Source organism: Cavia porcellus, unplaced genomic scaffold (assembly GCF_034190915.1).
Source record: "Cavia porcellus strain 051 isolate PalLab524CR breed Dunkin Hartley unplaced genomic scaffold, mCavPor4.1 scaffold_26, whole genome shotgun sequence".
NCBI classification, from domain to species: Eukaryota; Metazoa; Chordata; class Mammalia; order Rodentia; family Caviidae; genus Cavia; species Cavia porcellus.
Genome location: NW_026947509.1, coordinates 54,931,620 through 54,956,822, shown reverse-complemented (window position 1 = coordinate 54,956,822; position 25,203 = coordinate 54,931,620). Strand labels below are relative to the sequence as shown.

General features: G+C 54.3%; 1 protein-coding gene across 14 annotated transcripts in view; it reads left to right on the top strand.

Annotated features, from left to right (window-relative positions):
• Tns1 (tensin 1) overlaps positions 1-25,203 on the top strand; it is a 217,620-nt gene that overhangs the window by 118,179 nt on the left and 74,238 nt on the right. For 8 of the 14 annotated variants that reach the window (XM_063237477.1, XM_063237475.1, XM_063237473.1 and 5 more), the window contains 13 exons: positions 493-543; positions 6,110-6,159; positions 8,273-8,444; positions 10,459-10,509; positions 11,199-11,321; positions 11,699-11,763; positions 13,134-13,217; positions 16,721-16,833; positions 17,216-17,276; positions 17,478-17,553; positions 18,090-18,219; positions 20,732-20,797; positions 21,914-22,030. In XM_063237477.1, the coding sequence (XP_063093547.1) occupies positions 493-543; positions 6,110-6,159; positions 8,273-8,444; positions 10,459-10,509; positions 11,199-11,321; positions 11,699-11,763; positions 13,134-13,217; positions 16,721-16,833; positions 17,216-17,276; positions 17,478-17,553; positions 18,090-18,219; positions 20,732-20,797; positions 21,914-22,030 (1,159 nt within the window). Of the gene's footprint in view, positions 1-492; positions 544-1,069; positions 1,452-2,732; positions 2,875-4,533; positions 4,863-6,109; positions 6,160-8,272; positions 8,445-10,458; positions 10,510-11,198; positions 11,322-11,698; positions 11,764-13,133; positions 13,218-16,720; positions 16,834-17,215; positions 17,277-17,477; positions 17,554-18,089; positions 18,220-20,731; positions 20,798-21,913; positions 22,031-25,203 lie in introns of those variants that run through there. The other 6 variants (XM_063237476.1, XM_063237481.1, XM_063237485.1 and 3 more) reach the window with 4 other exon arrangements.

The following is a 25,203-nucleotide window of genomic DNA, read 5'->3' as shown; positions in this document are numbered from 1 at the left end:
TAATTGTGATCCTCCTGACTCAGCCTCCCAGAATGCTAAGATCACAGGCAGTGTCACCATGCCCGGATGTTTCTCTTCTTCCTCATCCTCATTCCCCTCCTCTTCCTCCTTTTTCTCCCCTTCCTCTTTCTCCTCCTCATTCATGTAGAAGATTGAACACAGGGCCTCACATGTGCTATGTAAACACACTGCCACTGAGCTACATCCCTGGCCCCTAAGGTTCTAACTGTGTAGCTGTAGACAAGGCCTGACTATGCCTTAATTTTCTGATCTGCGGAATGGGAATAATATCTCCCATATCAGCAGTCATGAGATGCAGATGAGAGGGGCTGGCTAGCTCTGAGGGTCTCCTAGGAGACAGAGAAAAGTCCGACAGATCTCCCCTGGCTGCTCAGCCAAGCCCCTCACCTCCGATGCACCAGCAGGTGGGAGAGTGCTGCCCTTTCACTGTCTATTTAACCCCCCTCTCGATCACTTTTCTTCTGTCTTCAGGGAGAAGGAACCTCCCGGGGTGGAAACTCAAGGAAAAGCCTGGAGGAGGACGTAAGTGCTAGAGAGGAGGGCTGGATCCCTGGCCTGGGGGAGTGGCTGGGAAGGAGGTCCTGTCCTGCCTGCTCCCCAGAAGGACAGGCCAGGTGCGGCCTGTGGATTCGAAGTTGGACCTTGAGGTGCATCTAGGCTGCACCTGGAGCTTGCTGACCCATGACAGCTTGGTGGGGAGGTGAGAAGGTGCATCTATGAGCCTGGCATGGTGGTAGGCACTCTCAGAAAGGGTAAAGGGAATGGGCAAGCAACGGCAAGAAGGATGGGGCCCGAGGCAGAGTGGCCTGGGGTCACTGGATCTTGGGGGTTTTGTAGGGCATGGAGGTGCTTCTTGAGAAGCAGGGCAGGAGTCTCTGGAAATGGCCAGGTCATGTGTGCAGTTTAGCTGCTGGTAGATCAGGAAGAGGCGGGCGATGCTAGCTGATGCTTTGGCCCTCTTGCCTTGTGTTTTGGTAGTGGTGAAGATCGAGGGGCAAATGCTTTCTGTGGAAGGGACTCAGAGTAGGGCGCAGAGACCTTGCCCCAAGTCAGGTCTGTGAGTGACTTGTTTGTCTCTATGCCCTCTATCAGGCCCCACAAAAGTACCCCCCACAATGTGCTCTGCACTGGCCTCTCTGCCCTCACTGCTGGTCTGCAGAGGAACAGGGAGTGGTTTTGGCGGTTGGCACAGGGGGAGCTGTTGATGGCATGGGGCCCTATCATCTGACAGCTGCCTGACCCACGGTGGGGAGGGCCCCGCAGGGAGGTGCCGGGAGTGAGGAGGCGGCTCCTGCAGGCGACCACACCGCTGCTGTGTGTCCGGGGTGTCCCCTACACCCGCACTAAGGAGCAGAGTTGTCCGGGCACACAGGCCCCCAGGACAGGCAGGGAAGATGCCTCTCAAGCTGGCGGGCAAGGCTGTGTTCAAGGTATGGGGGTTCCCATGGCATGGATGTGTGTACTGGGAGCGCCCCTGGCCAGGTTGGTGACATTTCTGGGCTAGTGCACAGGGGGATGGTAATTGTTTTGTGTGTACCTGCTACTAAGGGTGAACCGGAAAGGTCCTCAGAGCCAACACACAGCATATGTACTCAATCAATGTTGGCCATTCTTGATAATTTCTGTTACTTTCTTTAAGGACTAGGAATTGGGCCTCATGAGCTCCGTGTGGTGCATGCCGCGTCTCCAATTATAGATGAGGAAGCAGAGGCTTGAGTGGCTCCAGAGATGTGCTGGTGTCATCCAGGGCTCCCGATCTTTCACCAGGGCACAGTGCCCTGAGCACGTCCAAAAGCCACATCCCAGCGCTCCCTGCGTTGCCAGCCTAGGCTGGATGGTGCCAAGGCACTAAAGCTACAGGGTGGTAGAATCAGTTAGACATGGTGGAGAACTGTTGACAGGGGCGTGTAAGGCCTTGGTCCTACCGAAGAAGGAGCTGGAATTGAGGGGTTTGTGTGTGTGTGTGTGTGTGCATGCGCGCCCGCGTGCACACAGGTGTACATGCTAAAGACTGAATCCCAGTAAAGTGCCTGATGCATGCTAGACAAGAGCTCTGTCACCATACTGTGTCCCAGTCCTTTAAAACTTGTACTCACCTATTTTTGTGGCAATGGGGCTTGAACCCAGGGCTCTCTTACTGAGTTACATCTCCAGCCCTTTTTTCACACTTTTTATTTGGAGGCATGGTCTCACTAAGTTACCCAGGCTCAGCTCCAACTAGAGAGTTTTCTGCCTCACTCACGTAGCGGCTGAAGTTACAGGCATGCACCATTGTGTCCAGCTAGAAGACCTACTTTTAAGGCTCCTCGACACCTGTTCTAGGTTGAGTGACCCCAGGGCTACTGGGTCAGTGCCTGGCCAGCCGCTGTGTTGTCCTGCATTCTGCCCTGGTAAGGGGAAGGGAGCCTGTTCTCCAAGAAGCGCGGCTGTGACAGTGCCTGCTGCTGGGATAATACGCTGTTTGTTGGGCTGTTTTCCTGCCTCTGGCCCGAGGCCCAGGACGAGGCTCAGGACGCAGGGTGCAGGATGGCCGTTTCCCTCCGGCAGAGGTGCTGTGGAATGGAGTTTATGGACGGTGTGCTCTGTCGCACTTTGTTTTGGAAAAATCCAGGCTGGTGGGCAGGAAGGAGAGGAAGGGGTGTGGCGGAGGGGGTGGCCGTGGCCCCCTGGGGACACATGGGAAGGGGGCTGGCCCCTCACACAGGCTGGTGGCCACTTCCAGCTGCCTGTCACAGCTCCTGGCCTTGCTTCCATGCTCTCCTGGCATCCATGGCCCCTGGGGCCTCGGGCTCAGGAAACAGCTTTTCTTTGGGTCCAGAGATGTTGTGTTTGGTCTGTGGACCTTAGAGAAAGGTAGGACTCTTCCTACAGGGCGTTGCTTCAAACTAGCCCCACCCAGGGCCCAGCTTCCCGCTCTTGCTGTAGGGAGGGAAGAAGGCAGTAAATAACTGAGCCCCGGGTGCTAATCTCCAGCCACCCACGAGTGTCTGGGTGATGATCGGTGCCCACCGGAGGCATCGGCGGAGTCTGCAGCAGGAAGGGTGAGGGGTAGACACTAGGAAGGGCTTCCCGGCAGTGAGAAAGGCTTCGGAGTCTCCTTTCACAGTGGGTTTTTCAGCCAAGGCGACTGTTTTCAGAGATGAGGATGGGAGGGTTCTGTTTGGTGCCCAGGGAGTTGGACCAAAACTTCTATTATTGGTTTGTGCCTTGGGAGGGGCTAGGAGGAAGTTCAAACCTTGTGGGTTAAAGGCTTTCAAAGCCCCAGGGAGGAAAAGCTTAAGATTGCAGGCAGGCAGAGAGCTATTTTTATTTTAAAAATAAAGTCAGGAAAGTGTTACCCAGGGTCTCCGAGTAGAGTAGGTAGGAGGTGCTGGGAGCATTGTGTTGTACCCATTTTACAGAAGGATCAAATGAGGCCACGCTACTTCTCAGCCTGGCCTGCTAATGAGTAGCTTCACTGTAGTGTCAACTTTCTGCAGTCAGGGCCTCATGCCCCGCCCTCCCTGGTGCCCAATACTTGGCTTGGCACGCAGTCAGGGCCTGGGAGGGAATGCTGACTGTGATCGAGCACAGAGACGACAGGCAGCCTTTGTGGTCAGGGCTGCTCCTGGGGGCACGCTGTCCACTCCTGAAGTCACCTGGGTGTTCTGGGACTTTCAACTCATGCTTCCTGCTGCCCCAGCCCATTTGCTGTTTGAGATCTCCCTGTGTGAGCCAGCGCCCTGCTGGCCAGGCTCACATGCCTGCCATCTCTGCAGAAAACAGGAAGCCCATGGGTTCGAGGCCTGCTCAGTGATTCACTGGGGGGTGACAGTTCAGCTGTTTGTCCCTGTCCTCTGAGGCGAGGTCACCTTCCGGGGCAGCTTCCTCCCTCCCCAATGCTGCCCTGCTGGTGGAGAACAGCAGGCTTGGACTTTGTCTTATCACCGCTGGGGGTGGCTGGCCAGACTCCGTTGGGGCCAAGTTTGTATTTATCTGGCCTGGCTTTTTTTGGGGTGGGGAGGCTGAGGAATGTGGCATGTCCTAACGTTTGGAAGAAGGTGGCGGAACGGGAGCCAGGTCTCTCTGGCTTCTTGTCCTCATACACTCTGTGCCTTTGGAGGCTCCCAGCTCTCCAGGCTCCCTGATGCCCTGGCCAAGCACCTTCGATCCACTGTGTGCCTCCGGCTCCCTGTGCCTGGATGTGTGTTCTTGGCCCCACCTCAAGCCTTGGCCAAGTTGTGGCTTCCAGTTGTTTGGAGCAGCTGTGGTGGCTGTGGATCAGCAGCAGATGAAACCCCAGGGGCTATTTATAGCAGGGTGGCCCTGGGGCCTGGAGCAGGGCCCAAGGCCTGGGGAGAGTCACTGGCTCCTCGTCAGGGACCGGGGCAGTGAGATGGATGAAGCGTTGGGTTTCTGTGTTCCTTTGGGTGGGTAGCTTTGGAACAGCCTGGTGGGGACTTGAAACCCTCCACAACCCCTCCTGCCCCCTCCTGGTCTGACTCATCAGAGTCCGAGTCCCTGGGCCAGCAGAGCTGCCGAGACCGAGAGAGGTTCCACCCGACAGGCCCATTTGGCTCCTGCCACCTTGCACTGCGGCCACTGCTGAGCTTTTCCGAGCAAGAGGAGCCCAGGCGGGCACTCAGGGCACAGCCTTCTGCGGCTGCCCACCCAGGGTGCTGCATGGAGAGCTGTTTTCTTGGCCAGCTGCTCTGACTTCTGGTTTGGCTGGGAGCTGGGCTCAGTGCCCATCCCTATCTCTGAGGTGCTGCAGCAGGGAGCTCCTGTGCTTGGGGTCCCACCGTCAAGCCTTGGGTTGGAGTTCGAATCCTGCTGGTGGTCAGCGTCCCGGGGACTTGGGGGTGAGTCACTTGCGCCTCAGTGTTTCTTCTCCTGCTTTTCCAAGAGCTGGCTGCAAATTGGCCATGGGGGGTCAGCAGGTTTCTGGGGGAGTTGATGGGCTCAGAGGCCAGGCTGGGTCCAGTAATCTAGACACCAGAAATCTCAGCTCCGCGTCTTGTGAATGGCTGAAAGGATGAGCAGCTGCTGGCAGTAGAGGGAAGCCAGGTCTGACTTTCCGCGACGTGAGTGGTTGTGGCCTCCTCTCAGTTACTTCTCTTTTACTTGTACTTGATGTAATAGTAATAGCGTAACTGCCAATTGTCATTTTTTGTTGTTTTTGTACTGGGAATCACACTCAGGGTCTCACACTTGCCAGGCAGGCTCTGTGCTGCTGAGTGGTATCCCGCTCAGCTGTCATTTATTAAATGCTGAGCATTAAGCAGAACTTCTCATGTGCATGATTTCTTTGCCTCCCCATGCAAGCCTTATGGCTGTCCCGTCTGATGTATGACATTTCAGTAGGCTTAGCAGGGTTGTCCCAGAAGGCTGCCCCGCCCAGAGCCTAGATGCTAGAACCCAGAGTCTGGAGCCTGGGAGGCTCTGGCCTGTGCTTGTATTGTTGTGACACCTGTCGCCATGGGATGGGGGTCCATTTGCCTAGTTTTGTATAATCAGCAAGTTCAGGATGGGAGTGGATGACAGAGGGTAGCACGGCTCACGGCCCCTCATCCATGGCATGCTGGGCTGTTCTGTCTCAAGTCACTTGACTGAATGACCTACCACTGCTGCTCTTGAGGAGCGGGGGAATATGGGATGACAGCGTCAGAGAAGTTGGGTTCCAGAACTGGATGGAGGGTGCGCCACACTCGTCTTCCCAGTGCTCTCCAGATGTACTTCATTGTCACACTGGGCGTGGTCACCGCGGTGGCCCAGGGTGTCTGAGGCTTGCATTTCTGTTGATTCAGTGGCCGTTACTTGCATCCTCAGGACCGGTGCCACTAGCCCAGTTGGGCACATTTCTGAGCATGGGGGCTTCCGTCCTTCTGCCCCTTTTGGGGGCTGCATACAGACAGGCATTCTCACATGCAGGTGGCTTTGACTACGTTCGGCTCGGGTTGCCGTGTTGCTGGAGTGGCAGGACTGGACACCTGTCAGAGAAACCAGACTGTCTGTGTTTGGCAGATGCCCTGATGCGCCTGTGGACCTGCCGTCCTCCTGCCCTCCTGCCTGCCCCACCATAATGCTGCCTCTTTTTTCTCTTTCCCAGGGAGCCACTAGAGTCCCACCAAGCATCCAGCCACTGCCGCAGCCAATCAGGTAGGCCTGCTCACAGGAGCATGGGGTGGAGGGGCCAAGGCACATGTTCTTCTCAAGTCTTAGCCTTGGGTCTCCACAACCAAAGCCATCAAGCCACAGTGAGAACCTGTGTGCGGGTAGATGGTCCTGGGCAGCCGGCTGCTGTGTTTTGGGTTTCAGCACAAACCCAACCTTGAGCTGAATTCTTTATTTACCTGCATGAGCTCATGTAGGCCTTGCAGCAGCTCAGCAAGGTATGTTGGCAGATGGAGAACCAAGCTTCAGAGGGACGAGGTGGCTTGTCAAGGGTCACATAGCCTCCCAGAGGCAGCACTTGGGAGACTGGCTGGCCCTCAGCTTGACTGGTAGATCTCCTTCTCTGCAGAGTTTCTTATAAGGAGGAGGTTATTTGCCAAAGAGAGGTCCTCTTGGGAAACGTGCTAGAGGCCTGTTTTAACTGTGTCCAGGCTGTCTGCCTTGGACCCCCCACACCCCAGAACTCCCAAGATGAATGAGAGTGCTGGACCTAACAGGGAAGTGACGCCCCTAGCAATGGGGGCCTAGCTGCCAGAGCGGCCAGGAGCTAGAGGTGAATTGGAGAAATACTTGGGGTGGGAAGACGTGGCGTGCAATGCCGAGGCTTCCCAGTTGGTGGCGCTGTTCTGTTCGCATCTTATTCCATAAGAAACAGCTTGGGGACTTGGCGGATGAATGTCCAGGACTGGCCTCATCTGACTCATACCTGTCACCACCATGTCCCTCTCACTGTCTTTCTAAGCTGGAAAAATAGGAGTTGGGCTTGCAAGTTTTCCTGGTAGTGCTGTCCCTTCCCAGGAGCCAGAGCAGAAGGCTGGTCTAGTTAGCCAGTCTCTCTGCCCTTGGCCCCATCTTGGAGGTGACGCATGCATGTTGCTTCTTGTCCTGGCTTGTGCTTAGGTATGCAGTGGCCTGAATCCAGGGTCCCATTCCTATGGCTGCTGGGAGAAATTTATCATGGGGACAGGGAGTGGCGAGGGCACAGAGGTCTGACTCATGTTGGGCTCCAAGCCTGGCCTCTGGTTCCTTGTACCACTCAATCCTGGTGGAGATCTGGAATCTTACAGGTCTCTTGCTGCCCCTAGCCTGGTCCTCCCCATCACTTGTACACGGCACTCCAGTCCAGCTCTATCCTGCCCTGGTGGAAGGCTAGCAAAATGAAATCAGTGTTGCCCACCACTGACAGAGAGGGAAGCCAGGGGCTGGGAGATGGTGATGGGGTGACAGGTGTGAGGGTGCCTCATGGGCTTCCCTAGTGAGCATCCTGGGCCATCCCCTGGAGAAGAAGCCAGGGCACGTGTGAAGATGTGAGCCCCTTGCTCCCTCTCCCAGAGACCAGCTCAGTGGTCCCCAACTCTGAGGAACTGCCCACCACAGCCTCAGCAAAGACTCTGTGTCCTTTCCTGGGCCCTTAGCATTGGGGGTGTCACAGCCACAAAGCAGCTCTGGCAGGCGATGGGAGCAGCCGGCAGTGGGGAGAGAGCCAGGGACCAAGGGCAGTGGCCAGTCAGCTTTGGGAGGGCTGGAGTGCACACAGTGGGCTGCCTTACCTGTAGTCCAGGTGAATGTGTCACCTGAGCTGTTTTCCCTTGCAGAGAGGCCTCCAACTCCCCCACAGCTGGCAAGCAGGAGACACAGCTGAAGTTTCCACTTGGATGCTGGGGATCCTAGAGCCTCCTTCCCATTTGGAGCAGTTCCTGTGTCCTTTGGAAACTTCTCTCTGGCTAGGAGGGCATGGTGTCCAGAGGCAGGGCAGGGCTCCTGGGGTCCTGGTTGGGCAGGCCCCGATTCTGACCTCTGGAATCCTAGGATAACAAGAATGGAGAATTGGTGTCCTCACACTGTTGGATTCTGATGTGGCCTGAGGTGCTTGCCAGCCCTGGCCCAGCTTGTTCTGTGTGGCGCTCTCAGATGGCTGCCCAGGCCTTGCCAGGGGAAGCTTCCAGCCTTGGCTCTGGGCTGGAGCATGGGATCCCTGAGCTGCAAGCTCCTGGGCTGGATGTGGGATCACAGGTGACGTGTCAAAGGTGCAGCTATCGGGAGCTTGCCTAGGGCACTGGGTTCTAATCAGGGTCCCCTCTGCCCGCTGTCTCCTCAGAAACATGAGTGTGAGCCGGGCAATGGAGGACAGCTGTGAGCTGGACCTGGTGTATGTCACAGAGAGGATCATCGCGGTGTCCTTCCCCAGCACAGCCAAGGAGGAGAACTTCAGGAGCAACCTCCGCGAGGTGGCCCAGATGCTCAAGTCCAAACATGGAGGCAACTACCTGGTGAGGGCAGCTGCTCTGGGCTTCATCTGCTCACTACCGCTTCACTGTCACTGTCACTGTGTACCTACTGCAGACCAGGCTTCTCTTGATCAGCCTGGCCATCCCGTGTGGCCTGGGCCTCACTTCCTGTCTTCTCGAGTGTGTGCGTGCGTGCATGTGTGTGTGTGTGATGCAGGAAGGAGGCTGATCTCACAAGTTCATGTCACTGAGTCTTCCTGGGACCCACACTCTGTGCTTGGCCTTCACGAGACCCCTGGCAAGCAGACACTTATTAGAGCAGAAAGGCAGGATGATTTGGCTGAGGTCACAGGGTCTGGAGGTGGCAGAGTCAGTACAGAGTTGGTGTCTCTGAGCAGTCCTGGGTCAAAATCATGGCCACGTGTGTCTTTGGGGACTTTGTGGCTGGCCCAGAGTAGCCAAGGACACATGCGGGTGACATGACCTGTGGAGGCCTCTAGTGCAGAAAGGCCGACCTGTCCATGGGCCCAGAGGAGGCTTGGGTTTGTGTCGCAGGGAGACACACACAGGCTAATCCAGGGGGCAGCCTGCAGGGTTGCAGAGGTGGGACAAGGAAGGCCGGGTGAGCGTTCCAGAATTACACCACCACACAACGTGTGGCCTACAGAGGTGGAAATTAATCATCTCCCGCTTCTGGAGGCTACGAAGTCTGAAGTTAGGTGTGGAGAGGGCTGTGTCCCTCTGAATCCTGGCTGGGAGAATCCCTCCCTCCCTGTTTGAGCTTCTGCAGCCTCAGCACGCCTCGGATTGGAGCCATGTCATGCCCGCTGCCTTCATCTTGGTACGGCTTTTCCTGGTATCTGCCTCTGTGTCCTCTCCTCTTGTTACAAGGACTCCATTATTGGAGTTAGGATCTACCTGAATGCAAGATGATCTCTTACTGAGATCCCTCCCTGCTTACAGATCCCCTCTTTCCCAAGAAGGTGCAGGTGGTGTTCTGAAGTACTGAGTGGGCATGAGCTCAGTCAGTCCACTCTAGAGTCCATCCATCTGTTGTGCTGCCTGGCAACATCAGAAAGTCCTGATTCAGATGCCGGCTCTGTGCTTACCCCGTGTGCTTGGCTGCTCAGCTTCACTAAGCCTCAGCTTTCCCATTTACGGGATGGGTCTGGTGACACGTGCTATCTCTGTACAGCTGGCAAGAGAATTAAACAGGCTGCGGTGTGCAGTCCTCAGCCCAGAGCGGGTGGGACACTCACTGAGAGGTGGCCATTGCTAATGCAGCCAGATGTGCTCCTTTTGGGGTGCAGGAGAGGACCGGAAGCTGCCCAGATCCTTCCTGGTTTCAGGAGTGCAGAATCCCCGGGTCTCTGCAGCCTGCCTGTTCCAGGTGTGCTGTCTTCTCCCAGGAGAGGACACAGTGGTCTTCGAGTTTCCCAGGCAGTGGCTGGAGGTGGACAGTTCTGTACATCCCTTTGGAGATGGGGAGAGGGATGCCTGAGGTGGAGGATCCCTAGTATGGATGGGCACATGCTGGGAGCCATGTGCCAGGGGTCTGAGAGACCCAAGGGATGTCTGCACCCTCTGATGGGAGGTGTGTGGTGACTGAGTAGTTGTAACACCACAGGATAAGATTCTGAAGCCATCATCACTGGGTCTTGTTCCATATGCTTCACAGCCACGGTTCCCATGAGCACTCAGTGGCAGTGGGGCTGTGTCATGGCTCTTGGTGTCTGTGGTCCCTTGGTCCTGATAGCTGTTTCTGCTGGGCAGTCTGTGTTTGTTGGTGAATGGGGGTTCCATCAGGGAGGGAGAGAGAGAGACAGAGCGACAGAGTGAGAGAGGAAGAAGAGCAAGGATACCCAGGGAGCCGTGGCCTGGGCCCCTGGCTACCAGAGGTCAGTGTCATTCTGTCTGGCCATGCAGTGGGCTGGTCACTGTCATTCTGTCTGGCCAGCAGCAGTCCTGTGTGACCAGTGGGCATCCTTGCCACACCCCTTGTCTCCCCAGCCCCCTCACTCTCCTGTTCACAGCCTCATCCTTTGCTTCTTTCTAGCTGTTCAACCTCTCTGAGCGGAGACCTGACATCACGAAGCTCCACGCCAAGGTACACCAGTGGCTGTTTTGGGGTGGGGTTGCCTTGCCTGAAAGAGGAGGAGAAAGGGTGGGCCGCCTCTCCTGAGTGCCCTGCATTGAGCTCTTTGGGAATAGCACTGTGTTGAGCGGTCCGTTCAGAGTTTAGATGCATCTTACACCTGGAAAGTGGGTGATACCACACCGTTAGTTTCCATAATGCTGAGTACACAAAGTGTGGGTCTGCGTAGAGACTTCCTCTCCACGCCGGGCCCCGGGGAGCACTTGGGATCTCAGGGTGAAGTGAAGTTTGCAGACTTCAGTCAGCTGGGAACTGCTCCTTCAGAGGTTCCTGCCGCAGTGCTCACTTTATTTGCTCAGTGGCTGCACAGGGCTTTGCTGAGGGCCATGTGTAGACCCCTCTGTGCCTGCTGAGCTCAGAGTTGTGTGCTGCAGATCCCAGGGTGCTTGCTCCCAGCCTTTCCTTTAGCACATGTGAGGAAACTGAGGCTGGTTGAGGGAACGTGCCTTGCCTGGACCCCACAGTGAGTCAATGCAGAGCTGGGACCAGGCCCAGGGCCTCCTGTCCTTGCTGTTGGCCTTGTCCTCCACCCTCAGCCTCCCAACCAGCTGACTGGCAGGGCAGTAGCCAAGATCTGGCTTTGGGGTCTGCCCTGGCTGCTGGCTGGCTCCCCAAGGCTTCGTCTTCTCTCGTGGCCTCAGGTCCTGGAGTTTGGCTGGCCCGACCTGCACACCCCGGCGCTGGAGAAGATCTGCAGCGTCTGCAAGGCCGTGGACACTTGGCTCAATGCAGACCCGCACAACGTCGTCGTCCTGCACAACAAGGTCGGAGCTGGGCTGTGGCGTGTGTGCGTGCGTGCGCATGTGTCCCCATGGGCATGCGAGTGCCTGCATGTGTCCCCGTGGGAGTGCGTGGGAGTGCCTACCTGTGTCTTTGGACTGTGTTTGCTTGCATGTCTACCGTCTTCATTCAGAGGGATGATAGATTCTGTCCTGGGGGGCATCCCCAAGAAGTGGGGGTACAGCTGGGTCCCTAGTGGTGGCTAATTAGCTGTGCTCCCCCTTCCCTCCTTGTGTCCCCCCTCCTCCTCTGCACTCCCTAGGAACCACATCCCACTCTCCAACCCCTGTGTCCTTTCCTCCTGGGCTTCTGTGTAGTCTCTGGGGCCACCTTAGAAATAAAGGACGTTTTCCTCTTTCAGGGAAACCGAGGCAGAATAGGAGTTGTGATCGCAGCTTATATGCACTACAGCAACATTTCTGCCAGGTAGGAGGGCCTGAGCCTCCTGTGCCCTGATCATTGACAGTATGACTCCCCTCCCCGTCCCACTGTGGCCTCTGCCTTCCCTGGGGTGGGAGAGTCTGATAAAGTGGATGAGAGGAGACAGGATGCAGGAGCTCCAGCTCTGTGGAAAGGGCCGCCCTCAGTGGTGAGGGAGCCTGTGGGAGGAGAGAGGAGCATCTGTGCCCTCCTGGGGCCCTGTGGGGCTGCCTTGGGAGGCAGGCGTGGCTCTGAGCACCCCACCCAGTTAGTGTCATGGGGGCCCCTTGCCTTTTTCCAGCTGTCTTCTGTTTAGCTTGTGAGCGTGGTGGGAGTGAGAAAGAAATGTCAGTCAGGCCTAGGCCTGGCAGAACCATCTAGAAGTTATCTCTGCTGCTGGCCAGCGGCGTTCTCTTACTGACTAGGTGTCATAAAGCAAGAATAGGAAACAACTGGTGGCCAGTTCTTGGTCTGATCCCATTCTGCAGGGAGGCTCAAGGATTCATTCATTCCTTTATTTATTCATTCCTCAGTGACTGTTGGACAGCCACTGTGCCCTGCGTGGTACCAGGCCCTTGCCCTGTGGACACTCAATAAGTAAACAAATCCATCAGTAATGTCTGATGATAATGAATATGAAAGAATAGAGACGAGAGAAAACAGTGGGCAGGGGCATGGGGCAGAGAGGGCCTGTGGTCTTGGTGACACTGGTGCAGGGAGGAAGAGGTGATGCTGCTTCAGGGACCTGCGGGACCAGGAGCAAGGCCGGGAGTGGGGCGGCAGGGGGCTGATGTGTTGAGCATGCACTGGAAGGCAGAGCCACCTGCCTTTGTGGGCCGTGTTCAGGACCTTGGAGTTGATTCTCAGAGTCACGGGAAGTCACTGGAGAGCCAAGAACAGAGGAGCCACACAACCTGTCCTTTCCCTTAAAAATGATCTCTGAGCACGTGGGGTCATCCTGTGGGGGGCTGTGTTACGACTTCAAGAAACCCAACCCAGCCCAGCTTTGCTGAAGGCTAACACCCCCTGTGCCATGCTCCTACAGCTGTGGGTGCTCTTTCTGTCATTACCATAGGACGTTTGAGGAGGGGGAGGTCACCAGCCCATCTGACAGATGCGGGAGATGAGGTTCAGAAAGGTTAAGTCACAGTACCAGTAAGAGGTAGCTTTGATTTGGGCTTCCGGGCTATTTAGCTCCAGAGCCCGCAGCCATGCACTGCCTTACACAGGATGGAGAGATGCTGGGGCACTCTTCCTGGATGCGTGGTAGCACAGCATGGTCGGAGGGGGAGCCTAGAGAGCTCTGCAGGTCTAGAGAAGCAGGGGGCTCTCGGGAATGGGAGTCAGCTCCTCTGACCACCTGTCTTTCCCCACAGTGCGGACCAGGCTCTGGACCGGTTTGCAATGAAGCGATTCTATGAGGATAAGATCGTGCCCATTGGCCAGCCATCACAGAGGAGGTGGGGCTCCAGGGCATGTGCCCATGAGGATGGTGCAGCTGCTTCTGTGCGGGTGCCAAACGTGTTTTCAGCCAGGAGTGATGGAGTGGCACTCCATGGGGGGCATCAGTGAGCCCAAGCCTGTGTGTGTCCATAGGTTGGCACTGCCGGAGGCTCCTGAGCCTCTTTCCTGAGCACAGATGATGGGGAGCGGGGTGCTCTGACTGGGGAAGGAAGGTACTTGTGTGAGGATGCGCATGCTGCTCTTGTCCCTGGTGGCAGGGTTGCTCCAGAGCATGGATGAGTCTACAGGAAGCGATGTCACTGCCGCCTGACTTAGGGGACCTCAGAGACCCAGGATAAGGGCCACCTTCTGTTAGGAGAACATAAAACATTTTTTTAAGGGCTCTCCTTGGCCCTTCTCTGTGTGTTCTCACCTCATCCGGACAGGAAACGAGTTGGGGATGGATTCTTTCGTTCACTGGGCAAGATTTAGGTGCTGTCCTGTATAACTGCAGGCACAGGACATCTGGGAGAATGGGGCAGAGCTCCTTCGCTGAGGGAGCTGATGGCTTGTTCGGAGAGATGGACACTAAACCAGTAATCATAGCCAACACAGTGACCCGTACCTATAATTCCAGGGCTCTGGGAGGATGAGGCAGGAAGACTTCAAGTTGAACCCAGGTGGGCAGCTCAGTGGTTTAGTAAGATCCTGTCTCAATTAAAAAAAAAAGTGACCACACAGACAGGTACTCTAAGGTGACAGTGAGTCCTAGGGACAAATGGAGGACTGCAGAAACAGCGACAGTGTGTTGCTAAAAGCAGTGACAGCGGACTGAGCTTGCTCACAGAGATGGCTAGGGTGTACTTCTAGGAGGAGGTGATTTTGAGCCCTAGGACAGTACTGCACACGTGACATTTTAGGAACCCTCATTTAACAGATGAGAAGCCTGAGCCTAGGGAGAGGTCACAGCCCGGGGCCAAGGTGACAGTGACAGAGCTGGAGCATATGTCAAGGCCGAGTGACACTCAGGCTGAGGCAGCCCCGTTGATGGTTGTGCTGCCTGCTCTCTGAGCACAGGGATTGGCCTACATGGGTCATGTGTCATTCAGTTATGGCTGCCCCACAGGAGAAGGGTGGAGTCAAGGTCAAGTGGTCAGCATGGTGGGAATCCCAGCCCAAATTGGAGACTGGAGTATGGGACTCGGGCCCCCATCTGATGTGGCTGGGAGCCCTAAGCCTGCCACCTGCCTGTGACATGTCAGCTGAGGATATGGCACAGAACGTTTTGAGCAAGGGCTCAAGCTGAGCTTCTGAGGGTTGGTACCCAGGTTCACAAACGAGGTCATTGCAGACACCAGGCTAGGTGCTCTGGTTGGGGAGTGAAGGATGGGCCTCTGCAGGAGATGATGTGGGAGGAGGCGCCTCCAAACGCTAAGGTAAAGGATGCAGGCAGAGGCAGGTGCAGAGGCTCAGAGACCAAAGCACCCCATCAGTCTTCCCAGCCCCAGCGAATGCTAACTGCAGGTCCTGCACCTTCCCGGACCCTTCATACTGAGGGTCCCCAACATGACCCCACCCCTACTTGGCTGAGTAGTAGTGAGCAGGCACAGTTGGGGGCTGTTTCTGCCATTGCAGCGGGAAGCCTACGCGGAAGTTAGTCATCAGAAATCCAGTACCTTAGAGTTGGCACAAAACGGCTGACAGCCAGCCTCTGGGTCAGCTGTCAGAGACAGGATGGCTTAATGTGCAGGAAATCCCGCCACGGCCCCAGACACAGTGACTGCAGGTCAGTGAGTCTTTCCAGGGAGGAAAGCACTGTGGGCCAACTACCTGCGCCTTGGTCCCTGGCACTGGGGCTGCTGGTCTTGATCACCACGTTGCGGCCCTTGACACTAAAAGAGAAGCAGGTGTTATGACGGTGCAGTGTGGCTGGGGTTTATACAGCTCTGACTGAACAGCAAAGCTTGAACAGGGACCTGCTAGCGGTTCCTCGGGAAGAGGGATCCACGGACGTAGGCTTGTGCTGCAGAATGTGCAGCTGGGGGTGCGCGCATGTCTGTGTGCGCATGCGCGTGCGTGGGCATTATCAGGCCGGCTTGCAGCTCCTATCTGCTGCTGCATCTGCCAAGGGCGGGGCATCCTATCTGCCCTGTGTGCGTTTCCTATGCTGCCTTTGCCATTTTCCCGCCTTCTTGTCTGTGTAAATGAGCAGTTGGAGAAGCCGTGAGGGAGAGAGAGGGAGGGGCTTTGTCTGTGGCTCCCCCATTCATTGTCACCCGCCCCCGGACTCATTGTCCCTAGCACAGACGCATCCTGTTGGCACAATTGGGAGATCTGATGGGAACCGGCCATACTGGGTTTCCGGTTTGACTAATGGGGCTGGGGGCTGGGCATGGGGCCTGAATAGGAGCTGGGGCTGCCCATCAGATTATTTTGCTTGGGTAGTCCGAAGTGGCCCCACCCACACTCAGGGACAGAGGCCCATGGGCCTGGAGGTGGGCCAAGGAACCCAGAGAAAGGAGGTGCACACTGTCGTGGTCACACAGTTCCGGTCCCACCTTCCTCAAAAAACTATTGGTTCCCTCAAGCCTCAGGATGCGTTTGATTGGCCTGCGTGACTTAGCCGGGTACTATCACCCTGCCAGAAGAAGTGAAAGTGCTGGCCAATCAAGGGCAGGAGGCTCCCTCTCCAGACTGCTTCTTTGAAGCCCAAATTTCTCTCTTTTCCCTCCCAGCCCCTACCTCTGAGCGTTCTTGCTGTGCGTCTTTGGGAGTCTGAAAGCCCCTTCTAGGCCGATTTTTCTTGTCTAGTAGGAGAGAAAATGGAGTTCATTCTTCCAATAAGCTCTTCACTAACACAATTGGAGGATGCTGACCCTAGAGATAGAGATTCTTATTGGAAATTGGTACCAAGAAAAGTAATTGAGCCAGAGGCCCTCTGTATACTTTGCTGTGGTATAAAGTAAAAAGCTGTAATTACTAGGCTCTTACTGTTTTCTGGACTATCCTATGGCTGGTAGATCTGTGGGGCAGGTCCAGGCCATAGCGGTAGGCTTGGTGTAAGTATAAGCACAAGCTTGGTTTGGCTGGGCGAGGCTGTCAGAAATGTTTGCTGCTTGGGCAGCTTGCCTTGTGCAGTAATGAGCAGCTAAATGTTGCATGCCCATCAGGGAGATGAAGAGCAATTTTGGTCCAACCAGAGATTCCTGGGCTGGAGGGAAGCTGGGGAGAGATGCTTATATTCACCACCAGGGGGCACTGGCAAACTCCAAATAGGTTGTTGGGCTTTATCCAGCTCCTAATCTCACAATCCGGCTGTTTTTCCTACCTGGGGCTCCAAGCAGCCAGAGAGACTGGTCTTGGGTGGAGACCTCAGCTGTCAGGGGGCCTGGGACAGGGGCATATGTTGCTGGGGAGCCTAGGCGCGTGGCCTAGGGCACGGCTCTTGCAGAAGTGAGAACAGCAGTGATTCTGTAGCAGCCCAGGCCCCCCACCCTGAAGCTACCCTCTCCCTGCACAGGTATGTGCATTACTTCAGCGGCCTGCTCTCCGGCTCCATCAAAATGAACAACAAGCCCTTGTTTCTGCACCATGTGATCATGCACGGCATTCCCAACTTCGAGTCCAAAGGAGGTACCTCTCCAGCCCTCCCTCGAGCTCCCTCCCCTCCGCTTCCTCCCTCTCCCCTTCTAGCTGCTCCTGTTGAGGGACTTGTGAGCTGCCCTGCAGTTTCACTCACATCATTTCTGAACGTTTTGAGCTCTTGTCTATGCATCTGGCTCGTGATGCTGAGTGTGACAATGTTTATGTCAACTTACAATGCCTTACAAAAGGACCTGAAAAGACAGCGTGTTCCCCTTCCTGCTCCCTCTTTTGTTCTTTCCTCTTTTCCTTCTTGCCCTCCCCGTGTCTCTGCCCCTCATTCCTTCCTTTTTCTCTCTGTCTCTTTCTTCACTTTTTCCTCCCCTGCCCAATATTTCTGCCATCTTAGCTAACACCCACCCCTCTCTGACAGGGTGTCGGCCTTTTCTCCGTATCTACCAGGCCATGCAACCTGTTTACACATCTGGCATCTAGTGAGTATCTCCTGGGGACTCAAGGCCAGGGATGTCCCAGGCCCAGGGCTGTGGCGTGGGGAGGTAGAGGTGGATTGCCTGACCTCTTGTCTCAAGAGGGCTTAAATCATGGGACTCCCCACAGCTCTGCACTAGGGGCAGCAGGGAGAACATGCAGCCCCTGCCCCCAGCTGCCCCGTTTCTCTGCCCCGTCTCCTTTAGCAATATTCCAGGAGACAGTCAGACCAGCATCTGCATCACCATCGAGCCAGGACTGCTCTTGAAGGGGGACATCCTGGTGAGTGTGGCCTCCGTCTCAAGCCCTACCCTTCTTCTCTCTTCCGGCACCTCTCCTGCACTTGGGGCCTCGAGCCATCTCTACTGGCTGCCATGCTTGGCATCCCAGCTCCCAAGCCTCTTGCAGAACTTTCTAGCCTTCAACAGTCCTAGTCTACGCCTTGCTTTGGAGTTTCATCCCTTCCCTGGGCTCGTATTTTGTTCCGGGACATCTCCAGGGAAATAGTTCTTGATGTGGGCTGTTACACCCTAGATCTTTGTTAGTGACAAGGACCCGGTCGTATGTCCAGTCCTCCCTGAGGCAATCTAGACCCAGTCTTCCTTTTTCCACCCCAACCTATCTTCAGGAACTTCTTGGGAGGACAATTTTGTTCTTATAGATAAAGTCTGCTCCCCACCTCTGCTGTTCTAGAAGTTTCCCCCAGAGAGCTGTGAGATCCCAGTGGGTGACCACTCCCATGTAGGTTTGGGGTGAGACGTGGGGCTCAGTTAGGAGCTTTGAGGCCTGCCTTCTCACTTCTGCTCCTTTTCCCCCAGCTCAAGTGCTACCATAAGAAGTCCCGAAGCCCCTCCCGAGACGTCATCTTCCGTGTGCAGTTCCACACCTGTGCCATCCATGACCTGGGAGTGGTCTTTGGGAAGGAGGATCTTGATGAGGCCTTCAAAGGTGGGCTCCTTGGTGGGGCTCCTGTGGCAGAAGGAGAGCCCAGTTTGAGGGGAGATGGTGTAGGTGGGAACTATCTTTTCTGATCCCCACGGTCTGCCCAGTCTCAGTGATGACAGGGGAAGGAAACTGAGAGACAGTTGGGACGGAGTTGAGGTTGGATATTCTGGGAATTCAAGTTGTAGTGGAGGTGGAGAGAACTCCTTCCCCAGCCCCTGGGTGCTCTGTGTCTCACAGCCTTCTCTTGGCTCTCACCCTGTATCTCCTTCATCTCGTCCCCCTAATTTGTTCCCTGAATCTGTTGGCAATCACTTTTTCAACATTCATGGGGCATCCATTTTGTTTGACACTCAGTCCTAAGTGCTGGCGAATTAAAGTAAAACTGCGTGATCTCTGTTAGTGGAGCTCAACAGTCTAATGTAGGCAGCCCCGCCAGGGAGTGATGATTCCGTGGGGTAGAGCAGAGCAGTGGAGGGGCTCTGGTGAGAGAAGGAGAGGGATCAGGGAAGGTTTGGCGTCTCTTTTCATTCTTTTTTGAAGTCTTATCTATGTCATGTTTCAGGCAGGGACATACACACACACACACACACACACATCCGTCCTCCATCCATCCATCCATCCATCCTTCTCCCCATCCACATTCGTATACCCATCCATCTGTTTATCCATCCATCAGTGCTCTTATTCATTCATTTACTCATCCATTTAGATACCCACCACCTATTCACTTGTCCACCCATCCATCCATTCACCCATTCATAGACCTATCCCATCCACCTGTCTATTCATCCATTCATGCACCCTCATATTCATTTACCTATGCATTTAGAGACCTAGCCACCTATTCATCTATCTGTTTTCTCATCTACCCACTCACCCATTCCTCTGTCTATCCACCTACCTGTCCGTCTATCCATCCATCCATCCCTCCATCCATCCATCCATCCATCCACCATCCATCCCTCTTTCCAGCCATCTACCAAATCTATATGTGCCAGGTATGTGCTAGGTCTTGGAGATACAGAGAGGGAGAAGTTAGGTTCTGCTCTCTGGGAGTTCACAGCCTTGTGTGTGTGAGAGAGAGACACAGACATGATCTCATGAAGTGATGCCCGCAGTGAGGGACACATATGCAGGCATGATGGGTGTCCCACAGAACAGACCCCATCCTTTATCTAACATCTTCTTGCAAGCAGTGGGTGGTGATCTGTGTCCAAACCAGCTTCAGGTATTGAGTGAGCAGACGGGCTGGACTTGGAGGAGACACAGGTCCCCTCAGTGTGGTTTCTGTAGAGTAGGACGTGTCTGGGATGGTCCAGCAGAAGATGCTCTTATAATTGCAGAACTGTTACCAGTCTTGAAGAGGGAAAATAAAGGTAAATCTCACAAAATAAATAGGAGGTTTGGGAAGACAGAGGGAAGAGGAATTCCCAGTTCCCTCCTTCTCCATAGAAGGGGTCAGGAGACAGCATTAAATATGGACAGACCAAGAAACAGAGGCCGAATGTAGTATTTACAGTTCCAAAGACAATCAATAGAATAAATATAATTAGTAACTTAACCAGATAAAAAATCGAATTGTATAGGTCCACCAAATTATTCATCCTCACAGTGGTGATCAATGGAGATGATTTAAAATTGATATTTAAAAATTGTGGCATGAAACTAGATGCTACTTATTATTTGGTGTTTTAGAGGTAAACCACTTACAGAACGAGAAAGAGAAATGGCTAGAAGAAATGATTACCTCAGGCAAATAGGACTGGGGTAGAGTGGGAAGATTTCATTGTACTGGTATAATTTCATATGTATATAGAAATCTATGTATGTTGCTATATTATTAAACTTCTAATATATGGCTAACATATGCCTAAATTTTTTTTCTGTAAGAATTTTGTTTGTTTGTTTTTGTAGTACTGGAGTTGGAACCCTGTCCCTTCACACTGAATTATATCCCAAGTTTTTTAAAAAAATATTTCATTGGGCTGGGTATTTAGCTCAGCAGCATATGCACCTACCTGGTAAGTGTGAGGTCATCAATTTGATTTCCGACACCAAAAAACAAAAAGATTTCATTTTGAGACACTCTTGCTAAGTCACTAACTTGTCTAGGCTGAAACTTGTAATTCACAGAGAAACTCTTTTTTATAGAATCTGCCTTAGTTACTTTTTTCTCATTGCTCAGAGAAATACCCTACACTCAAAATTAAGGAAGGAAAGGTTTATTTAGCTCACAGTTTGTGGAGGTTTCAGTCCATAATCAACTGGCTCCAGGGCAGAGTGGCACATGGCAGAGGGCAGCAGTTCATGGTGGCAGAAGACCTCGAAAGTAACAAGAGCAAAAAGAGAGGAGCACAGAGAGGAGACTCTTTCTGTTCCTTGTACGAATCAATCACAGACTCTAGAAGCCACTTCCATGACTGCGTGAGGCTTGGAGGAAACATGCAAACACAAACCATAACAGAACCTTTTTTAGGAACTCATTGTCCATTTTATTATTTCTTCTCTTTTTCAGATGATCGATTTCCAGAATATGGCAAAGTGGAGTTTGTATTTTCTTATGGTCCAGAGAAAATCCAAGGTATAAGACAAGTTAGAATTTATTCTCACACCTTTCCCCTCCATCCTGACCTGTTCCCTTCCTGCACCACCATCCGCCCAATGATCTCACTGCAGTTATCAAGTTATTGGTGACTGAGAGGCAGGCTAGCAGAAAAGGATCTGGAAGTCAGAGTGGACCCCCAGCTAAACGTGAGCTAGTGACTTGATCTCTGGATAGTAAAAATAAAAAGCAGACAGAGAGGCGCTGGGTTGGATAAACTGTCCTGATCTCATTAGATCACCGTCTTGTTATATTCAGAGACCCTGGGCTGGTGGCTAGGGGGTGTGGCTGAGGTGGGGGCACACTCAAAGGTGGTAGATGGCTGATGGGTATTTATGAGGACTGAGGTGATTCAACCTGGAGGATGATTTAATAATAACCTTTAAGCCTCTAGGCTCTAAATATGGAGACCACTTGTTCTTCATCTTATTTGGGAACAGAAAGGAACAGATGAAGTTGGGTTATGGGCAGAGGCACTCTGGATGGACTAAGAGGAGGATGGCTAGGCCAGGGAGGTGACTGACCCTGGGAGGCTGGGCTTGCAGGTGTGTAGTCCTGAAGTTGGCTTTGTGTGTGGGGAGGAGATGTGACCTCCCCCTGCAGGTGTCTGTCCGGGGTGGAGAGCTTTTTGACTGGGACCCAGGGGCATGTCTGGGATGACCTTATAGAGACTCTGTGTCCTCCTGTGTCACAGCTGCTCTTTCTCTGTTGTCCCTGACCTTAGGGAGTCCATGCCAAGCCTGCCCCATACCCTTCCCCTGACTCCAGGGCAAACTCCTTGGTCTCATGGTCCTAGGGCCCCTGGGGATACCATAGAGAAAGGCAGACACCCATCCAGGAAGAGGGGTTTTTGTTCATCAGTACCCTGTCCTAAAGGAACCCCATGACCTGCTATGAGCCTGTTCAAGAATGCAAGAAACCAGACTCCTGGGTTCTCCATCCAATTTAAATCACCAGTCCCGCCCTGCCATGCTCAAGAACACGAGAAGTCCCATAGGGAGCGTCCTGGGGGGAGATGCGGGCTCTCTGTTTTTCCAGCTGCTGATCTCTTTCCCTTGTTCTCCCCATCTGCCCCTACCTCTCCCACCCACGCAGGCATGGAGCACCTGGAGAACGGGCCCAGCGTTTCTGTGGACTACAATACCTCCGACCCTCTCATCCGCTGGGATTCCTATGACAACTTTAATGGGCATCGTGACGATGCCGTGGAGGGTAGGTGGTGACCCGTGGCTTCTGGCCCCTCTCCAAACCATGCAGCCCTGGCTCACGTGGTTGTGGTTCTCTCAGAGTAGTCTGGGAGGGCTCCTTGGAGGCACTGGCCTTAAGTGAAGCTTGAGCTGTCGCCCTGTACAGCGCAGTGTTTGCTACATTTCTTTGAACCCCACTGTTGGGTTTCTTCAGGCCGGCTGCCTGCGTCTCTGGTCAGAGCCCTGGGCACGCGGACACAGCATCTAGGGCCTGTAAGCTTTCATCAGGCGCCAATGAAAATGTTTGAGATCTGGAAACGAAGCGGTGAGCTCTGACATGTGAAAATAAGGCTGCAGAGCTGAGATGAATGTGTGTTTAATTTAGTCTGTGCAACCTAACATCATATCAGATGGCCAGCTGCACCTCAGGTCACCCCTTGAAGGGTCCATCTCAGTCCTGTTTATTTGTGCGGCTCATTTGAGTATATGAAGGGTGGGGTGGAGCCTCCAGAAATGAGCATGCTCAGAGTCCAGGAGCCCTTTGGATGTGCTGCTGTCTGGGGTTTGGCTCCAGGCTTCGTTTCTTGATTTGTTTGTGGGACCTTAGAATGCTGGAGCTGGGAGCAGTCTGGCCCCCTACGTCTGTTTTCAGCTGGGGTAACTGAGACTCCCTGAAAGGCAGAACCCCCCAGTTTATCCTGTGACCCAAGGCGTGCTCCTCCTGTGAGGCCAATATCAGCCATTGCACTCTGCTGCCTGCTGGAGCTGACTGAGCCTGGGCCCCTGGTGGCATGGATAAGGGATGCCAGGCCTGTGGAACCCTCTCTGCCCTCTTCTTGGGGTACCTTCTCCCCTCGACCCAGCCAGGCGCCCAGCACCCTCCAATTGCCAGAGACACTTCTGCCCCCAGGTCCCTCCCACCCCAAGGGAGCTCTCCAACACTTCTCTTCCCTGGGCACCTGGTCCCCTTTGGAGGATGAAATAATTAGCTCTGTGGTACCCTGGCAGCCAGCCTCATTGTTCATGGTTCTGGGGACGTTTGCATTTTTAACAAGAACACTTGGCAATTTGCAGGAATTTTTAGTGCCTCCCACTTTTCTCTGGTGCAGATTCAATGCGATGATAAGTGTAGAAACATTTAGTGAACTAGAAAGTGCCAGGCAAATAAAAGGTAAAATAATTAAAGGCCAGAAGGGGTGGATGTGGGGAAGACGGGGCTTGAGGGAAGGAAGGAGGGCAGACAGTCAGTGCGGGAGGAGCTGGGGACAACAGCAGGCTGGGAGGGGACAGCGAGGCTGGCAGGGAAAGCTGTGGACTGCCCCCCACCTTCTTCCTCTGCTCCCCTCTGATCCGCTCCCCCAGGCAAGGGATGGAGCCAGCAGGACCTTTGGGCCAGTTAAAGGTCAGCTCGTCCCACAAGGACAGAGGGGCTCCTGTCTGCAGGCTGAGAAGCTGGCCCTCTGCCTGGTGGGGAGTAGCCATCCCCCACCCTAGCCTGGACTGACTAGGCCTGGGCTGGGCCAGGAGTTGTTGGACTGAGATTGTCGCCAGAGAGAGCCCACCCTCTGCTCCCACTGTGTCCCCATCTGTGTGTGCCAGTGGCACTTCAGAAAGGATCTCCGTTCTGGGGTCTAGAAGTAACAGGACTTTCCTCTGGCTATTGGTCAAGAGAGGAAAGTGGGGGGGCTGTGGGACTCCCTAGGTGTGGTCAGCTCCCCACCTCCATTTCCCCACATTTGAGCTGGGGTAAAGCTGCCCAACCCCTAAAACTCCAGAGTGCTCAGGAGATGGATTGAGCTGGAGCTTGCGAGTGACCATTCCTGGAGGGGTCCCTACGCTGGGGAGGACATGGTGGCCCTAGCAGCTCTGCCTGTTCTCTGCAGCAGTCCTGGGCGGACAGCAGGACAGGCTGACAGGAAGTACTTGAGTGTCCTGTGTCAGCAGACCCTGGGTCAGCCCTTTGTGGCTCCATGCCTTTGGTCAAGATTTAGCCTTTCTGTTGTGTTGGTTCCTCATCTACCAGCTTGGGGCAGTGCTGTTGTCCATGTCACTGGCTTACTGGAGCAACTGTCCCAAGGCGATCTTTAGCAAGGGGTTAAGAATGCAGCCTGGGAGTCAGACCACCTGATGTCAGATCCTTTGACAAAGTGCCATTCTTGGGGCTGCAGTTTACTGGGCTGTAAAATGGGATTCAATCAAGAAATCAGTTTGGTAGCCTGTGGTAACTAGAGCTGCCAGTGGTGTTTCCTTGTGGGTCTCTGATCCCTCAGTGGTAGTCATGGCCAAATGGCCAATATCTCAGGCATCTGCAAACATGGTGAGAGGAAGCCCTGAAGTTGCCTGCGTCAACCACAGGCCTGAGAGCTGGAACCCTCATTCTGAACTCAACTATGACTACTGGACAGATAGAGTCAATTGTCCCGCATCCCAGGATGAGGGAGTATGCCAGGCAGTGTGCATGAAGCAGAGTACCCCAGACACCAGGGACTCCCCCGTGGTAGGCAGTTAGTAGGACATCAGTGTGGGAGACCACAGAAGAGGAGACGGGCAGCTCACTGTGGAGGGGGCAGCCTTTCCAGGTGCATGGAGAGCATCAAACCCAGAGTGAGGGGGCCACTGCTGAACACAGCCACCTGTACCTCTCCTGTTGCTGGTGTGCCGCAGGAGTGGGACAAGGCAGGTCAGGCGAGCCCTTCTTGAGCACACTGCGTAACCCAGAGTGGGAGGTAGGAGCTCCGAGCCAGGCAGCTGGCAGCAGATACCATCTCTGGCTGGAGTCCCCTCCAGTGACACAGCCCCCACTTTGCCCACCTCCTGGCAGCACTGAGCTCAGAGCTCCAGTGACCCTATCTTAACTGAGCCTCAGGGCTGACTCTGTGTAACCTCTTCCTGTGCTGCTCCTCCCCTGAGACCCAAGACCCGAGTTCACGGGTAGTGCGATACTCAGCCCCTTTTCACCCCTGATCAGAGTGGATGGTGAGTGAAGGAAGAAAGATCATATTGGTTGCTGGCTGTAGTGGTACATGCCTGTGATCCCAGTACTTGGGAAGCTGAGGCAGAAGGATCACTTGAGAGTTCCAGTCCAGACTGGGCTCTATGAGCAAGTTTAAGGCCAGGCTGAACTACATAGCAAGACCCTGTCTCAAAAAAACCAAAATACCAAAAAAAAAAAAAACCAAATCCATGTTGGAACCTCTG